The sequence below is a fragment of the Odontesthes bonariensis genome, chromosome 6, assembly GCF_027942865.1.
Source record: "Odontesthes bonariensis isolate fOdoBon6 chromosome 6, fOdoBon6.hap1, whole genome shotgun sequence".
Taxonomy (NCBI): Eukaryota; Metazoa; Chordata; class Actinopteri; order Atheriniformes; family Atherinopsidae; genus Odontesthes; species Odontesthes bonariensis.
In genome coordinates, this window is record NC_134511.1 from 1,723,037 (window position 1) to 1,742,938 (window position 19,902).

The 19,902-nt window shown below is 40.8% G+C and overlaps 1 protein-coding gene across 1 annotated transcript in view; it reads right to left on the bottom strand.

Annotated features, from left to right (window-relative positions):
• slc18a1 (solute carrier family 18 member A1) overlaps positions 1-18,824 on the bottom strand; it is a 28,231-nt gene extending 9,407 nt beyond the window's left edge. The window contains exons 1-9 of the mRNA XM_075467023.1: positions 18,718-18,824; positions 12,944-13,042; positions 10,930-11,231; positions 10,094-10,218; positions 5,996-6,054; positions 5,826-5,909; positions 2,197-2,289; positions 920-1,009; positions 781-824 (exon numbers count right to left, since the gene is read on the bottom strand). Coding sequence (XP_075323138.1) covers positions 781-824; positions 920-1,009; positions 2,197-2,289; positions 5,826-5,909; positions 5,996-6,054; positions 10,094-10,218; positions 10,930-11,231; positions 12,944-13,040 — 894 coding nt within the window. The 5' untranslated portion in view covers positions 13,041-13,042; positions 18,718-18,824. The remainder of the gene's footprint in view (positions 1-780; positions 825-919; positions 1,010-2,196; positions 2,290-5,825; positions 5,910-5,995; positions 6,055-10,093; positions 10,219-10,929; positions 11,232-12,943; positions 13,043-18,717) is intronic.
• Positions 18,825-19,902: the final 1,078 nt, after the last annotated feature.

Consider the following 19,902-nt stretch of genomic DNA (forward strand, 5'->3'; position numbering starts at 1 on the left):
TAAGTGATTTAAGGGGATTTTAATGGGTTTTAATTTTTATGATTCTGTGTTTATAAAATCAGGATTTTATTAGAGCAGAGCGACAGTCTGGAAATGCTTTCAGTGCGTGACTGTTTGGCCGTTAGCTCACACAGCTAACAGGAAGCGTTTGACCGTTAGCTCACACAGTTAACAGGAAGCGTTTGACCGTTAGCTCACACAGCTAACAGGAAGCGTTTGACCATTAGCTCACGCAGCTAACACAAAGCGTTTGGCCGTTAGCTCACGCAGCTAATAGGAAGCGTTTGGCCGTTAGCTCACGCAGCTAACACAAAGCGTTTGGCCGTTAGCTCACGCAGCTAACATGAAGCATTTGGCCGTTAGCTCATGCAGCTAACAGGTAGTGTTTGGCCGTTAGCTCATGCAGCTAAGTGTTTATGTGGATAAAATGAGAGAAAAACATAATAAAGATCAGAAGCTGGAACAGCTTTGTTCATAGTTGTGTTCATGAGTTCAGAAAAAGGATCAAAAAGGGAAAAATAACAGAAAAACATGGAAATGTGTTCAGAATCCAGTGATGTCATCAGTGATGTCACTACATGTAAATCAGGTGATTAAATCTACTCCCATCGTAAACTTTGGCTCAGACTCAAACTTCTTTATACAACAACTCGGCATTAAAAGATTTTTAGGAGCTTCTAAACTGCATTTGGTGAACTTTTTCGTACATTTACAGACTTTAAAGATGCACAAAACCCTGAAAACAAACATCAGGAGGTGAACAGAGGTTTATGGACTCACCCCGGGAGAAATCTTTGAGGGCTGCAGGATGCAGAGCTGCAACGCTGCAACACATAAACAGAGTTAGTTAGTTCTGTCAGTTAGTCAGGCGGCACCCCGGCCTCCACCTGCAGGGGGCAGCACCCTCACCACCTCCTACCTCCATCAAACATCGCAAGGAAGGCGAGGATCAGGAAGGGGGCGCTCTTCCCAACAAACTCATACATCACGCTGCCGAACGGAGCTCCAACTGAAACACAACACGTGCACAGATCAAAGAAAACCAGGAGAACGTTCACAGATTACAGGAATGTTTTTAACTGATTTACAAGAGAAACAATAAGAAAATGCATCAGGGTCAAAATGCAGCTTTTGTTGCAGAAGCTTTGATCTATAAATCTAACAAAAGCTAACAAAACAAACATTTCTTCAATGCAATTCAGAGATCATGTTTTGAACAATGTTGCTCTTATTTAAAATAAGTGTTATGTTCACAAATTTATTTGTCAGTCAGTTAAAGCCATCATGTCTTCAGAAATTATTCAATAACTCGCATATAAAACAGGTTTCTAGGACTGGGAGGCAGAGCCTTCAGTTATCAGGCCCCTCTCTGTGGAACCAGCTGCCAGTTTGGGAGGCAGAGCCTTCAGTTAGCAGGCCCCTCTCTGTGGAACCAGCTGCCAGTTTGGGAGGCAGAGCCTTCAGTTATCAGGCCCCTCTCTGTGGAACCAGCTGCCAGTTTGGGAGGCAGAGCCTTCAGTTATCAGGCCCCTCTCTGTGGAACCAGCTGCCAGTTTGGGAGGCAGAGCCTTCAGTTGGCAGGCCCCTCTCTGTGGAACCAGCTGCCAGTTTGGGAGGCAGAGCCTTCAGTTATCGGGCCCCTCTCTGAGGAACCAGCTGCCAGTTTGGGAGGCAGAGCCTTCAGTTATCAGGCCCCTCTCTGTGGAACCAGCTGCCAGTTTGGGAGGCAGAGCCTTCAGTTATCGGGCCCCTCTCTGTGGAACCAGCTGCCAGTTTGGGAGGCAGAGCCTTCAGTTATCAGGCCCCTCTCTGTGGAACCAGCTTTTCTCATTAAAACAGTTAGCATAGTGCTGCTAGCCGCTGTGTTTCCAGCAAAAACACAAGCTAGCAGAACTGACTCCTCCCTGAAAAACCCGCTCTGCTCTGATTGGTCAGATCAATATGTCACCAGCAGGCCTATCAAAGTTGTAAATTGAAAAATAAAATTTATTTAATTTTCCAGGAAATATGAAAAATACCAAAAAAACTATTTTTCAAAAATAGTTACCGGCACAACATGAAAGTGGGAAAACTTGTGGGTCAAGACCTTCGAGGAGCTGTTTGATCATTTATGTTCATTGAGCTTTAGATTATGGAGCTGAATGAGGGTTCTCACACAGATACAAGTACAAACAGAAGTGTGTGTGTTTATCTCACTCAGGACCCCCATCGCCAGTCCGCCGAGTGCGGCACCCATCGCGATGCCTCTCTCCTCGTCATCAGTGTACACGCTGGCCAACATACCCAGACCTACAAACACACACACACACACACACACACACACACACACACACACACACACACACACACACACACACACACACACACACACACGTGAGTATATGATGAGACAATAAATGCTTACTTATAAGTAATTAAGTAAGTAAAACCACTTTTCAAAACCTAGAATGCAAAGTGGTTTTCATAAAAACAGGGTTAAAAAATAATCAAGTAAAGCAAACAAAATGTAAATGCTTCTTGAGAAACAAATTTTACTCAAGTTAAAATACTGAAGTATTCAAAAGTACAAAGTACGTTTTCTAATATCAGTACATTGCTGTATTGTTTTCTGAATGCTTTTACAGAACCATGTAACCCTGAAACCACTTAATGTAGACTTTTTGCACCACTCTGCTACAGAATAGCAACAGCACGGCAGCTCTGAGCTAACAGCTAACAGCTCTGAGCTAACAGCTCTGAGCTAACAGTGCAACAGTACGCGTTCATTCATTCATTGGCCGTAAAGTATCGGTGAAATAAAGACAGATAATAAACGGATATAAACAGATCTCCAGTGATCTAAATATCTTCCGAAGGACGCCGACTTTCACCAAACTGTTATCGGTGGGTAGATGAACGTATTTTATGCCAGAAATAAGGTCCAGGTTTAAAAAAAAATTAACTTCTCCTTTAAGAAAGATACTTATTTTATTCAGTTAATTTTATTATTTTGTATTAAAGTGAATTCCTGAATAATAATTTGTTTCACATGTGTTCATGTCTCTCAAAAAAATATGAATCTAATTAAATTCAGGTTCGAGTCAAATAGTTAAAAAATCGTTTCACTCACAAAAAAAAGGGGCTAAAAAATTCACCAGGCCAGAAAGGGTGAAGGCAATCGGGTCGGCCGGCCCTTCTGATGAGGTGTCCCTTATTTATTTTTCAGGGAGTTGGCAACCCTAGTTGGGACTCAGGTTTAAAGGTTCACGGATGTATTCGGGAGCCAGATTGTTGGGGGCTTTATATAATGGAGAGGAAGGATTTTTAACTGAATCCTGAATCTGACTGGAAGCCAGTGAACCAACACAAGAACAAGGTGATGTGGGATCTTTCAACTCTGAATGGATAACAGAGTCTTAAGAGAGTTAAAGAAGTTTAATCAAGACAACATCCTGTTCTCTGAATTTGACCGCTTTCATTTATTCCCACGCTACTAAATAAGAACTTTAGTTTGTATGTTTTATGTCAGATTTTGCTTTTTAAAATAGTTTTCTTCATTTTCTTTTCTCTTTAAATGTTTTAAGGACAGACAGAATCACTGTTCCGTTAATATAAACCGCATCGCCCTGCAGGTCCGGGTATTTTAGCTGGTTTTTACACACATTTCCTTTCTCACAGCACATTTTGCCCCAGTAAAAATGTCCCTGTGGGAACCATGAAATCGTTTCAATAAATTCGATTTGATTCGGATCAGTTCGATTTGACAAATAAAAACGAATGACCATTTCTAACTCCTTGAAAATATATCATTTTCTGTCTTTTTGCAGCGGAAATGAACTGGACTGAATAACAGACTTAACATTTTTACCAAATTTCAATCGGCAAGTTCAGATTTTAGCTAATTATCATCGTATCATCGGCTAATAAGCTAACAGATGATTTTAGAAACCTGATTCAGAACTTTAGTTTCACTGTGACGTCGATATGAAGACGGTTTAAAGGGATAGTTCGTCTCTTTTGACATGAAGCTGTATGACATCCCATATTAGCAATATCATTTATGAACATTGACTTACCCCCTGCTGCGTCCTGTGAGCAGAGTTCCAGCCGATTTTTGGCGTTCACAAAGGTAGTCCGGCTAGTTGGCTGGGGCTTGAAAAATAAAGCGTCTTGCTTCTCAAAAAAATATGCGTTCAAAAGAGTAGCCCCTTTCACACTGCCGAATAACCCGCGTTTAATCCGCGAATTTAGCGTGTCCGCTGTTGCGTTCACACTGCCGACCCGGGCTGCCGCGTCAACTCGTCTCGCCTTTCGACCCGCGTCGGACCCTAGTCTTTCTGCCGAGCCGAGTTTGATGTGAGTGCAATCGACGTGGGCGTGGCGTGCGGAGTTTAAAAGACAGAATGGACAGCTGATTCAGAACAACAGCGACAGGTGAGGACAAGTTTCACTCTGTTTTAGCCTACATCAAGTTTGAGACATTTTTGAAGATGGCCAACTGGGGAGACAAGGAGGTCCGCGAGCTCCTCAGCCCCCGAACAGAGGACGTTATTTACCGCCACATTTCGGGGACTATAGTGCTCTTGTATTCTCCGCATATGTTCTTCGGTGGCATCCCACGTTGTAACCATCCACACCCCGTAAAATAACATCTCCATGAACTGCATATACAATTGCAAAAACGAGTCCTCAAGGTGTATTTAACCCTACCTCCGACGCATGGCTTGTGCCTACGTCAGTACACGCCCAGCATTTTATGTGTTTCGTGTGACGCTCTGCCACTAGGCCACGCCCCCTGAACTCGGCTTCAGGCGACACGGGTCACCAACACGCCAAGCGTTCACATTGCTCGACGCGGGTCGAAGGTGCAATTTGGACCCGCTAAGGTAGCGGGTCGCAGTGTGAAAGGGGCTAGTGATACATTTGCATCAAAAAATCGTTTTGCATGAAAAAGTCAGACCTCACTTCGCTTGGCGCTATTTTTGCCTCCCTTGATATCAATGCGTCACGCCACCTAGCGATTGCTGCACCTGTTATGGTGTTTGCTGCTCGGAAGCGGGGGACTGCTCGGTCTGCACAGTTTACATTGGACGCATTGATATCAAGGGAGGCAAAAATAGCGCCAAGCGAACTGAGGTCTGACTTTTTCATGCAAAACGATTTTGTGATGCAAATGTATTACTCTGTTGAACGCATATTGTTGTGAGAAGCAAAAGGCTTTATTTTTTAAACCCCAGCCAACTAGCCGGACTACCTTCATCAACACCAAAACGAGGCTGGAACTCTGCTCACAGGACGCAGCAGGGGGTAAGAAGATGTTCAGAAATGATGCTGCTGATATGGGATGTTACACAGTCAAAAGAGGCGAACTGTCCCTTTAATGTAAGAAGTTACATCTTCAGAGTTTGGGAAAAGTAATGAAATTTAATTAATTTGATTGTAATTGGCTTGAATTGGACTGTTATAAAAAACAGATAAAACAGACACCTGAACTCTTGGATATGAAAGGAGCATAAAAAGTGAATTAAACTGGTCCAAGTATAGATCCCTGCTCGGTCAGAGGAAATATAATCACCAGAGGCAAACAAAGACTATTTTGGTTCAATGAGAAAGATGTAAAAGATAAAAGATAAGTTACACTGATTTATCTCAGCACCTCAAAGAGTTGTTGATGGTTGAAATTTTATCTTCTGACTCTAAATTTATCAGAAAAAAGTTCTGTTTTTTGTTTATATTTTCAGTTCTGATCATCTTATCGCATTCCCGTGGGAGACTGTTGGAGAACCCTGAGGCAGAAGTCGCTGCCCTGATGATTACAGGTTTAAACGGTGTTTGTTGTTCCCTACCTGCCACAGACGAGAAGGACGAGCCAATTCCCTGCAGAGATCGAGCGAAGAACAGCAGAGCGTAGGTCCCTGAGAAGGCAAACACTGACACAAACACACAAACAGAGGCGGTCGCACTCAGGGAAACTCAGAGGAAACATGCTGCCGTCAGCCGGTGTGAAACTACTCACTGATGGTGGACACGAACATGATGATGAAGCCTGCAAACATGGGGATGTGATACCCGATCCTGCAGAGGAAATCAGGATGAAACATCAGGGCTTCTGTTGACTACTTTATAACTAGGGCTGGGCAAGTTAACTCGTTATTATCGCGTTAACTTGTTGATTATTTAATGGCAATAACTATTTTATCGCGCAATAACGCAGGTTTTATTTATTTATTTATTAAAATTACAAAAGAATTTACCTTTTTTTTTGGGCCTTTAATGGATAGGAAAGTTCAGAGAGACAGGAAGCAGGGGGCAGAGAGAGGAGGAACAACATGCAGCACAGGGCTGTCGGATACGCTACGGACCACCCATGTTTTATTATTTATTTTATTATTGTAAAAGTCTGTTGCTCACAGGCTTTTATTCTGTAAAAGTCTGTTGCTCACAGGCTTTTATTCTGTAAAAGTCTGTTGCTCACAGGCTTTTATTTTGTAAAAGTCTGTTGCTCACAGGCTTTTATTTTGTAAAAGTCTGCTGCTGTCTGCTGTGGAACAGGAAAAGAAAGTAATCGGCGGATCCACCAAACATGGAGAAGGGTACGGAACTTTTACTCGGCCATTTTCATTTTAAAGTTCTTCCAGACGGCGGAGTCGACAGAACCAAAGTCATCTGTAAACACTGCCAAGTTGAATTGTCTTCTCAGCGTAGTAGTTCCAGTCTAAAATATCACTTAAAGGCAAAACACACAACTGATAGCAGCAAGTCATTCAAGGAAACAGACAGTGGAGCGAGGCTTCTACATAAAAACTACAGAAAGATGCTGATGTTAAAAGTGTGTTTGAACAACAAATGTTATGGCACTTTCATTCATATGGCAGCACATTTAAAACTAGAAATTTTGATGGGTGCCAATCTACTACCCGCCCTATAAAAGAAAAAAGTTTAGTTTAGTTGAATTTGAGAGTCTGCTGTCACATATAAACTTTGAATGAGGTCTCTGTGATGTCGTATGGCTGAGTTATGAGGCCTCCAAAATAAGGCAGTTTTTGGCATTTTTGGTTCATTAACTCATTGGCTGCCAGCCATTTTCAGTGCAGAGCCACCCATACTGCCAAGTGTTTTACAGTATTTTGACTGATTTTCCAAGACCCACAGAAAAGTGTGTCTTATGACTATGTACACACCGAAATTACCAAAAGAAAGAGTAGACTCTCTTCTTTCATCAGGAAAAAAAGTTTGTTTCTACCATTTTCAGTCCTTTAGTAATAGACAGTAGAACATAGGTTGGTTTCACCAAAAACAGCTGTTTTTGACCAAAAAATTGAGAAAACAAGCTTTTTTTTGTGCAAAGTAGCACTGCTGCCACCTTGCGGGTAATTTTGCCTGTATATTCTCTGTTTAGTGTTTACAAGACTAAGATTTAGTCAGTGATGGGCAGTAGCGTCACTACTTGTAGCGAAGCTACTAGTTTAACTACATTTCCCAGTAGCTTGGCCGTAGCGTCACTACTTTATGTATCGAGTAACGTCCCTGTAGTTAAGCTATTTTTTTTGTCAAGTAGTGACGTAGCGTCCACAAAAGCTACAAAATTTCAGGTCATGTCTGAGGAAAACAGCAGTTACCAGCAACACAACATGGTTTTGAACACAATAAAGTGAATGTCTGTTGAACGTCATGCGCAAGCTGCTCCCACTCGTCTGCTCGTGCCGCCTGCATACATACCGGTACTAACATAGGACCCATGCATTGCATAGCTACCCTGCGTGCATACAGTTGCGAGTGTAACCGGCGTGATTCGACTCTGGCTAAAAGTGTTCCTCTCTGCGTTGTGTTGAGAACAAAGTAACAGGACAACCTCTGTAATGGAACAAATATATTCAAATTAAAGCCACTTCGCCGCCTCTCACACACACAGCTACTCAGCGATCTCAGAGACCAACTGACAGCGCAACTGACAGGATGTGACATCACCAATAAGTTCCGGTAACGCAATAAAACAAAATAAAAATAGAAGCTCCCAATAAAAAATATTACAAAACAACTGAAATTAACAACAAAATGAGAACAAGAGAAAAATGTATTTATGGTGAAATTAACCAAAAAAACTACATCATTACATTACATCGGTTACACGAGCATCAGCAACATTTGCAAGCAGAACTCGCAATGCATGCTCGCAGAACGAACAAGCCCGCCAAGGACCTGGGCAAAGCTAGAAGTCCAGTCAGTCTGTCAGTTATGTGTGTTTGTTGTATGAAAAGATTGTCTGGCATGTGGCCTATAATGAAATTTAAAATATACTGAATGTACTGTATAATGAATTTGCCTGCGCTCAATAAAGTTTTATTTAATGAAGATATCTGTTATTTTAAATCAATCTGATATTATGTCGGTACAATGTAGCTTCTGATGTAGTGAACTACTTTTCCCCACATTTTTGTAGCTTAGCTCACTACATTTCTAGTGGTGGTAGCTTTAGTGTAGTGAAGCTTAATTTATGGTTGAGTAGCTGATAGCTTAGCTCACTACATTTTACAAGTAGCTTGCCCAACACTGGATTTAGTGACAAACTCCGCTAGATTGTTCCCCAACCCGCTCCGTTAAAAAACGCAATTGACGTCTATAGACGTCTTTGGCAGTCAGCGTTTTTTTTTAAATTGACGTCTATAGACGTCAATGGCAGCCAATGAGTTAAGTGCTTTTCAATCGATATTCCTAAGACAGGTCTGATGAAGACAGTTATGTAATTTTTATCAAGGTAATGTTTAAAATGCAGCTTTTATGGCATTTTCAAAATGGCCTCGGTAAGTGCTTTTTAATGCATTTTCCTATTGCATTGTGGGTATTTTCAAACTTCCCCTCACTATAAGTTTAAAGGAGAAAAGCAGATCAGATTTATAACATGAAGCTGTTATAACAGGGCAGCCATCTTGGCTCTGCCCTCATAAGCAGTCTGAGAACAGAGCAGGCTAACAAGGCGTTGCCCCGGTAACAGGAGCAGCTGCTGCTCGTCTGTGTTAGACAGAGAGCAAACTGACATATGTGCACACACTATGGCTTCTTAAAATTAGACTAATTTTGACTGTAGCCTACTGTCTCGAACAAACGGTCGCTGTTCGAAAAGTGAATGCCGTATCCGAATAATTTTTTTAACTGTCAGCGCCCCAAGAGAAGGCAGAAGCCAGCGGTGTAATTTTCATTCGGCTACCATGTGTGGCTGTTTTTTTATGGCAGTTTTAAAATCATTTTCAGACATTGATTTTATGATTTTAGGCGTTTATAATGGAAATGGAGAGGCGACCTCTGCGCTCAGAGGCAATTTGTAAGAAATCTGTGTGGCAGAGCTCAATAAGTGTGACTTTGGGTGAAAGTGAACACAAATGCTTACGTTTTGAAGTAAAATTTGCCCAGATCGGGCAGATATTTTTGACATGAGAGACATTTGTTTGAGGAATTGGTGCAGTATCAATTTTTGAGTGAGAAGCAGTGGGAGAGACACCTCAGCTGAGATGTAGTCTACCTAAAACGTAAACTGCCGTTGTGTCAAAGCTGTATAATGTATCAACAAACCCTTTGGTTCAGTTAAAGCCGAGAGTCTCCTGTCACATATAAACTTTGAATGAGGTCTATGTTATGCTTTATGGCTGAGTTATAAGGCCTCTAAAATATTTTTTCATTTCCAATGCATTTTCCCATCCGCAATTTTCCGACTTTTTCCCATTTTGCCAGAATTCCTTTCGACTAATGAGAGCCAAACGACATTTTACACCATTCCCGATCGATGCGCATGCAGCGGTGTGCTTTTTATGTCGGTCGGACCATCGCTGCCAGACTAGTAGCGCGCCGAACTTTAGGGTGGAAACGGAAAAATAAGAGTCTGGCAACAGAGTAAGATGTGTGTGTAAATGCCTTCGGCATTGGCACCCATAATAAAGCTAAATGCTAAAAGCTATACACTACTTTAGAATTCATTTTTGGATTTTGCGTACAAATGCGATTAATCGTGATTAATTGTATTAAACATTTTAATCGTTGCCCAGCCCTAATTATAACCAATAAAACTCATATCTGAGCAGGACTTTCTCTGCATTTAAGGAGAAAAGATGGAAGGTGATACCTGTTGGTGAGCGGGCCGACAAACGGGTTGACGAGCAGCTGGACCAGAGCTTTGGAGGCAAATAACAAACCTACACGAACATTTTCCTCCTCGAGAAACATACTGTCCTGAAGACAAGAGGACTCCTGAAGGAAGGAAAGGATAGGAAAGGACAGAGAGGAAAGGAAAGGAAACGAAAGGACAGAGAGGAAAGGAAAGGAAATGAAAGGAGAGGAAAGGAAAGGACAGAGAGGAGAGGAAAGGAAAGGAAAGGAAAGGAAAGGAAAGGAAAGGAAATGAAATGAAAGGAGAGGAAAGGAAAGGAGAGGAAAGGAAAGGAGAGGAGAGGAAAGGACAGAGAGGAAAGGAAAGGAAAGGAAATGAAAGGAGAGGAGAGGAAAGGAAAGAGAGGAAAGGAAAGGAAAGGAAAGGAAAGGAAAGGAAAGGAAAGGAAAGGAAAGGAAAGGAGAGGAGAGGAAAGGAAAGAGAGGAAAGGAAAGGAAATGAAAGGAAAGGAGAGGAAAGGAGAGGAAAGGAAAGAGAGGAAAGGAAAGGAAATGAAAGGAGAGGAAAGGAAAGGAAAGGAAAGGAAAGGAAAGGAAAGGAAAGGAAAGGAAAGGAAATGAAAGGAAAGGAAAGGAGAGGAAAGGAAAGGAGAGGAAAGGAAAGGAGAGGAAAGGAAAGGAGAGGAAAGGAAAGGAAAGGAAAGGAAAGGAAAGGAAAGGAAAGGAAAGGAAAGGAAAGGAAAGGAAAGGAAAGGAAAGGAAAGGAAGGGATTGCAAAGGAAACAAGGAGAGAGGATAAACTATGATGAAGATTGATGATGATGATTGATTAGGAGGTGGTCCTCCACCTACTGTTGCGTTGGCGGTCTCGTTGGCGGTCTCGTTGGCCTGCAGGTCCGCGGTCGGACTCATCGGTTCGGTTGGACCGGCGTCGGCGGCCTCTTGGGTCCGGACCTCCTGCAGTCTGAAGGTGGTGTTGTCGAACAGCGACAGCAGAGCAGGGAAGGAGGGTGGAGGCGGCCGGGGGATCTGCTGTAGGTCTGCGCCCAGGAGCGCTGCACCGCCGCTGGGCGGGCTGAGCAGCGAGGGCTGGGCGGTCTGCGGCTCTGGGCTGGGATGCTCGATGGCGTAGAGGAAAGTCGGGATGATTGGAACTGAGGGAAGAAGATGGACTGATGAAGAGTTGATCCTTCACTCTGTTTTCTCTGATGTTACAATTAAATGTTCAGTTTACAACGATAAATGACAAGTAAAAAACACCCGATGGTCTGGTTTAAGGCTGAAAGGCGAGCAACGGCCAAATCAAGAAAATAAAGTCGGTAAAGGTTCGGAAACATCTGTTTGACCCGCAGTTTCCAACAATGGTGCAACGGCATCAATAGTCTGAGGATGAAAGAGCACAGAAGAAGAGAAAGACAGAAAGAGACAACTTTAAAGTTCAAGTTCAGGAGGTGAAAAGCGTTTGTGCGCACGTTTTTGTGCACGATGGGGACGGAGATCTGAGTGCACAAAGGGACGAGTCTGTCCCCACGGGTACAAACGGAGGTTTAGGGTCAAGACCTGGCTTTAGGATGAGGGTTAGAACACGGTTAGGGTTAGGTTGTGATGGTGGGGGGGGGGGTGTGTTCATTGTGTTAATGGAGGTACGCCACGGTCAACATAACCTGGACACGTGTTGACCCGTCCAGCGTCCGCATGCAGTTGAGTCTAACAACGAAAGACAGTATCGACCTCGAGACTTTGTTGCGTCACAGATCTGCCAACAGCAGCTGAGCCTCCAGGTAAGTACATGCTGAACATCTGCTGAACATACGACTACGTAAATAACCGATTTCAGTTATTTGGAAACATGTTGAAGGGATTTGACTCGTGCTTCTACCTCAGAACCTGTCAGCAGCAGAAGCTGCTTTCAGTGGAAATAACTTGAGAGTATAAATAAACAAAGGTAAATAACTAGGGCTGGGCCAGTTAACTCGTTATTATCGCGTTAATTATTTAACGCCGATGAATATTTTATCGCAGGTTTTATTTATTCATTTATTTTTTGGGGGCTTTTGTGCCTTTAATGGAAAGTTCAGAGAGACAGGAAGCAGGGGGCAGAGAGAGGGGGAACAACATGCAGCACAGGGCCGTCCGATGCGGGACTCGAACCGGGGCCAGCTTCAGTGAGGACTATAACCTCTGTACATGGGGCGCCTGCTCAGCCCACTACACCACGGAGCCCCCCTGTTTTATTATTTATTTTATTCTGTAAAAGTCTGCTGCTCACAGGCTTTTATTTTGTAAAAGTCTGCTGCTGTCTGCTGTGGAACAGGAAAATAAAGTAATCGGCGGATCCACCAAACATGGAGAAGGGTACGGAACTTTTACTCGGCCATTTTCATTTTAAAGTTCTTCCAGACGGCGGAGTCGACAGAACCAAAGTCATCTGTAAACACTGCCAAGTTGAATTGTCTTCTCAGCGTAGTAGTTCCAGTCTAAAATATCACTTAAAGGCAAAACACACAACTGATAGCAGCAAGTCATTCAAGGAAACAGACAGTGGAGCGAGGCTTCTACATAAAAACTACAGAAAGATGCTGATGTTAAAAGTGTGTTTGCACAACAAATGTTATGGCACTTTCATTCATATGGCAGCACATTTAAAATAAAGCTAAATGCTAAAAGCTATACACTACTTTTGGATTCATTTTTGCGTACAAATGCGATTAATCGGGATTAATCAGGGAAATCATGTGATTAATCAGATTAAACATTTTAATCGTTGCCCAGCCCTAATAAATAACGTGAAAGGGCTGTGAAATAACAGCGAGGGTTACAAGTATGACACAGAGAGATGTTTCCACAATGTTTTGAGTTTACTCACCAACCACAGTGAGCAACATGTTGTCGAGCAGCAGAGCGACACAAACCACCACCAGGACGAGTCTGGGAGAACCTCGGCTCTGATGGAGCCACGCCATGTCTGCACAAACAAGAACATAGTCGTCCGTCACCTCAAAGAACGCCGAAAGACATCCGTTTATTTGACAGTTTAACCAAAACAGCCACTTTGTGGTCTCTGAATTTGCTTCTTAGTGTTTCCTTCTCTACCAAATGTTGCAGAAACACATTTATAAAAATGACTTGATACAGAACCACCTTTCAGCCTTTTTTATTTCCCCCAGAGGCCACTTGTGGTATTGCAGCAGAACTCCTCAATTTCATCCATTTTCCATTTTGTGCTTCATCAGTTAAGAGGCAAATGTAACAAACATCCTCTTTGTCTATTTAGTTAAAGCTCACCATTTCCAAGAAAGGTGCAGAGCAACAAGTCCTCAGTCAAGTCTGAAGGAAAGTCTGATCCATCTCCAAGTCAAGTAACCAAGTAAAGATCATCAAGTCATGAATTGAATTTCAAGACAAGATCAACAAAAATCAAGTCGACAATCAAGAAACGAGCAACATGTCCCAAGTTAAACGGTTTCCAATTCAAGCCTCAAGACCAATAAGTCCCAACTCGAGTCCACAGGAAGGTCCAATTCCAGTCCAAGTCAATGACCAACAAGTCCCAAATCAAACTATCTGAAGAGCAACTAGTTATAGCTAGGCCTACAAGAATCAAATCAACCTTCAAGTAAAGGAGAAGTCCCCAGTGAAGACCACACTACAAGTCATAAGACAAACAAATCCCAAGACAAGTCAGGAATACCTATGAAGTCCCATGACATGTCCAACACATCCACAGTTTAAACACCAAGTAAAAACTAATTAAGTCAGACTCAAAGATCCTAATTAATGGATAAAGTAAAGATCAACAAAGTCAAGTCCAACACTTCACTGGGTAAAGCCCTACGATTTAAAGAGTCAATTCCCAAGTACAGATCAACAAGTCACGCATCAAACTCTATGCAAAGATGAACATGTTCCACAGCAAGGCTCGAGAACAAATCCGAAGGAAACGGTTCTATTATGACCAGAGTCACAAGGCAAGACGAGTCTTAATGCCCCAAAGAAGTCAGATTTTTATGTGTAAATGTACTCATTGGATTTGTCGTGCACTGCACCAAACACCAATTATCTGGTCCCACACGGGCTAAAAGTGGTTTAGAGGGTATTCTTAGAGATATTTTAGAGTTTACACCTAGAAAACAAAACAAAGACATAGCAATGTTTCTGTACTCAGGGGTTGTGTACTTACATCTGTCCAAAATTCAAATTTCAGCAAAGCAAATCCAGTACGATGGGAGGGGCCTGATCAGACCCCTGGAGCTGACCTATTCAAGAAGGCTGGGCTTGTTTAGAGAGCTAGCTTCTGTTTTTACAGTAAAACACGTAAATGTGTACACTGTTAGCACTGTGAGCACTCTGCAAGTTAAATGAGAACTTTGACGGCATGCAACATGTTAATCCTGGATTTTTAAAGATGTTTGGAGGAGGATTTATGAGCTTCGGACAGACACAGTCATGCTAGCTGTCATGCTAGCTCTGTTCATGTCCATTTCGTATGCTAGGCTAGGCTAACCTCATCTAGCATTCAGCCTCAGTAATACGTCTAAATGTGAGGGGGGGTTATGCGAAATATATATTTGTTTCTTCAGTAAAGTCTACATCTACATCCGTATGATGCCTCCTGGCTTCTTTATTTCTGTGTTTTTAAACAACTGGCATCAGCAGGAGGCTGTTCAGAGACTGAGAGCTCCTTCATATCACATCTGATCTTTAATAAAACAGCAGAACAGGCTGTTATCATCATTATCAGAGACTCCCCGTATCAGTCTGAGACACCAGACTGTTGCTGTGAACAGGTATATGCGTTCTGAATGTCCGAGCTGCTGATATTCTGCATTTGTCATCAACAATTCCAACATGAAAAACAAAATTTGATTCATTCTTCAGTTACGTAAATTAAATCCTGACAGCTGTGAGCCACTAAAGCCCCACGAGGTCCAACAATTAGTAACAAAAAGCTGCAGAGAACAATTTAAGGAGATAACCAGAGGTGGGTAGAGTAGCCAAAAATTAAAAAGTCGTCATCCAAATAATTACTTGAGTAAGAGTAAAAAAGTTTGTGGTGAAAAAAACTACTCAAGTACTGAGTAACTGTTGAGTAACGTCTGATTTATTTGTTAACACAAGCATTCAATCAGACAGACAAAAATACTAAATAATCATCTTTAGGCAAATTAGAGTTCATCCAATTGATAAAATAAATTAAAATGAATGAATTAATTACAAAATAGCTTAAATTAAAATAATCCAGGTAAATTCCAAAACTTCAATAAAAAATAAAAGAGACTTAGGAAATGTTTAAAACATATGTAACCCATATGTAACCTAAAAAACAAACATTCACCTATCCATGGGGGGAAAAACGAGTTTAGGAAACTTACCGCTACATGTTTCCTCAAGTTAGATGTTGAGTTTCTGCTGAAATGTGCGTTTGTTTTGGTTGCCACAGAAGACACATAATGTAGCTGCTGTTTCTCACTCTTTGTAAGGTAAACATGCTTTCAGTATGAGGCCTCGTCTGCGTCTTCATTTCCCACCGTTGGTTCTGACATTTTTCATCTGTTTCTTTCTTTGTTTGCTACGACTGCTAATGCTAAAGCTAACCCGTCCCGCCACTGAGATTAAGTACGGTCACGTGACCAGACCGCACGGCTGCGTCTGATTGGTGGAACACAGTCAGGTGGTAGAGCCTTTGGGGGAAGTCTCTCTCTCTGTCAGAATAAAACATTAAAATGAGGCGTACGCGGGGGATAAAAATAATGAGGCGTAGAATACCAAAGAGGTAAGAAGAAAAGTAACCAGCTCATTGTAGCCTAATGTAGCGGAGTAAGAGGACAGCTTCTGCTGCACACGTCTACTCAAGGAAAAGTAAAAAGTATAGAGATTTAAAACTGCTCCTAGAAGTATAATGTTTTCAAAAACTTACTCAAGTAAATGTAACTAGTTACTACCCACCTCTGGAGATAACTGAGCCTTAAATGAAAGGTTTGAGAATAAACTTAGCATGCAGCAGCTTAGCATCCCACATAATCATCAATGGATTCCAAAGACCAACAAGCCCCATAGGTGTGGCATCACAAACAAGTCCCAAAAGGAGACAATAAACAAAGAGAAGTCCCAAGAAAAGACAACTGTCCACAGTAAAGGCAAAACAGTCCCAGATCCAGCCCTGAGTAAGGACCCATGAGGTCTGAATACGGCCGATAAGGGTCAACCAGCGAAACTAAATCAGGCTAAAGTGGACAAAATAGTCAAAAACTGCATAAAACATCATCCTTAGGCTTGCTGAACTCAAGCCTAAGGATATAATCAATTAGTAAAAAGATTATAAAGAATAAAAATATAGAAAAAGTAGCCAAAAATAAATGTCAAACTTGGAAAAAATTTTAAAAAATAACAACAAATAAAAACTACTGAAACATCAAAATAAAACTCACGAAATCTACAGTTGAAATAAATTCAGCCATCACCATCTTTCTCTTTTTTCAGAACCAGAAATGACCATATTTGGACAACAGGGTGGAGCTGGAGATAAAATATTTGAGTTCTAAAATCTTTTCGTTAACCATCTTAAGAAGAACCAGTAGCACACGAAAGGAATCGATCAATGACACGAACCTTTCTGACTTAATGTTTCACGGGAAAATACCGTTTTTTTGAACGGGAGTCCGATGGAGCCCAAGATGTTCTGGGGCACCACCTAGGGGTCGTCAGCGGTATTGCAATATAAACATTTTACTGATTTTCTGTTGTTTTTACGTGGATAAAGTGACATAAAAATATGAAAAAGATCAGAAGCTGGAACAGCTTTGTTCATAGTTGTGTTCATGAATCTAGTGTGATGTCATCAGTGATGTCACCACATGTAAATTAGGTGATTACATTTACTACTTTTTCAACTTTGGCTCAGTATTTTACCCAGTTTCACTTTATCTCTGTTTGTTTTTAATCTGTTGGAACCTGGATGTTAAAATGTGAAGTTTTTCTTTATCAAACCTCTGAGATTAAAGGGTTAAAACCCATTTTGTCTCGGTGCAGGTTCACCGAGCAGATGTTTATTTGTAATTATCATCCATCCATTTTCTATTCCCGCTTAATTCAACGCAGAGCCGCTCGGGGGCTGAAGTCCATCCCATCAGGCGGGACGCAGGACAGGATCCGCCCTGAACAGGTTTGGGAGTCCTTCAGTTTTCACCAAAATGAGAAAAAGTCCAGATTAAGTCTGGACTTTCAACGTTTTTATTTAAACCGTTTCCTTAAATCTTAAATCAGAGATGATTATCTTGGTTGCAGCTGAAGCTGAACAATGAATCAGAGTAGGTGGTGGGTTTATTCACGTCAGCATGACCGTCAGCCGTCTGCCTGCTGATTGTTTCAGATGCTTTTTCCTGCCTCGCTAACGCAGTTATGTCGCGCACACACACTCCTTTTATTCTCTTATCTCCATCTTGTTTGTTCGGCTCCACCTTTCTCCCTCCTCTGTCTTCGGTTTGATGGAAAATTGATCTGAAATGTGATTTTACTCCTGAATGAACCTGCAGAGCAAACACACGTGCAGATCATCTGCAAGTTTACAGAATTTTAACTTCATGTCATGTTTTTTTACCCCTGAAACCTCTGCTGTTATTGGAGCATTATGGGAAATCAATCAATATGGGATCAATACACATCCAGGTTGGTCAAAAACATGCATTTATATACTGACTGAAACTAATGTGACTATAGAAGGAAGTTAAAACACCAAAGATCATTTGATAAATGAATGAAAATGAATAAAATATGAAAACATTTACTTTCTAATTAATAAAGATGAATAAATTAAATAAACCAAGCAAATAAAAAATACCAATAAAAGCAAAATATACTAAAAACAACTAAATAAGAAACAAAATGATAATGAAATGAAAACCTAAAGCAAAAGTAGCCGAAAATAAATTTCAAACTTGGAAATTTTTTTGAAAATAACAATTAAAAACTACTGAAACATCAAAATAAAACTCACAAAATCTACAGCTGAAATAAATTAAATAAATATATCTAAAACCAACAAAAATCCAAACAATCTAGTCAAAAATAATTAAAGTGAATGATTTAGTGAATAAGATTAATCCATAAGTAAAAAGATTATTAAGAATAAAAATATAAAATAAAAATATAGAAAAAGTACCTGAAAATAAATGTCAAACTTGGAAAAAATAACAAATAAAAACTACTAAAACATCAAAATAAAACTCATGAAATCTACAGTTGAAATAGATTCAAATAAATATATTTAAAACCAAAAAAACAAAACAATCTAGTCAAAAAGAATTAAAGTGAATAATTTAAAAAAGATTAATCAATAAGTAAAAAGATTATTAAGAAAAAAAATATAAAATAAAAATATAGAAAAAGCAGCCAAAAATAAATCTAAAATTTAATAGAATAAAACACAAATAAACACTGTTTATAATGAATAAAAATACATTTAAAACCGCGAACTGAACATTTTAGTCAATAAGAATGAATGAAAAAGATTAAATCAATAAAACTTGAAATTATTGATGATTAAAGAAAGTCAAACATGAAACTAAACTTTAAGGTTAAATAACAAAGAATAAAACATTCTGACCGTGAATCTGAAGGTAAAAAGCGACAGCTGGGTCCTACCTGCAGGAGTGATGCTCTTCTTCTTCTTCTTCTTCTTCTTCTTCTTCTTCTTCTTCTTCTGTGTTCAGCGGCCGACTTTATATCCGACCTGAGGGGAGGAGATGAGGAGGTGGATGATTCCTCTTTTTTACTCTGATCATGATAAAATCTGACAACCTGCAGGCACACACACACACACACACACACACACACACACACACACACACACACACACACACACACACACACACACACACACACACACACACACACACACACACACCCTGACCTGAGTGTGTTTGCTTACATGTACTTCTGGGGACATTACACTACATCACATTACGGTCATTCTGCAGACGCTTTTAACCAAAGCGACTTACAATAAGTGCGTTCAACATCGGAAGGCACAAGAACTTCAGGTCACAAGAAATCAGAAGTGCATTTCCTGCCAAAACCAAACAGCTAAGAGCAGAACTAGTGCTAGAGTAAGTGCGGTAAGTCAGGTACCGAGACACAAGCGTAGTGAGTTTCAGACCTTGCGGGGACATTGTGCAAAGTGGGGACTTAGATACTTTATTCATCCCGATTTGGGAAATTATTGTGTTGCAACAGCGTACAGTATAAAATATATGTAAAATGAAAGGGAAAAACAAGCAAATATAATAGAATAAAAATAGAGAAATAAACATCAGCTATAAACAAATCTACAGTATGAAAAGTAGGGTAAATAATAATAATAGTCATAATACTAAACATCAGTAAACTAAATAAAAACAGATTTGTACATTTAACAATAAAGGTCAAAACATTGTTCAAAGTGGGGACATTGTTTGCGATCTGAGGGTTCAGACTTTGTTTACAGAGTCGGTGTAAGACATTTTTAATCACGTTTAAAGAGCCTGTGTATGCATCATGTTCGGGAGCGTCCTCGTAAAGCTGGTTGAACAGATGCGTGTGTGTGTGTGTGTGTGTCAGTAATTGTGAGCATCTGTTGTTCTTTTATTGAAACCCTGGAACAACCTGCAGGCTGCAGACCTTATCGCACATCTACACACACACACACACACACACACACACACACACACACACACACACACACACACACACACACAGCAGCTGTTTACACGGCAGCAGGAGGCGTTTTAAACCTGTTTGTTTCACCTGTTGCAACACACTCCACATACGAGCAGAAACAATGAAAGAACA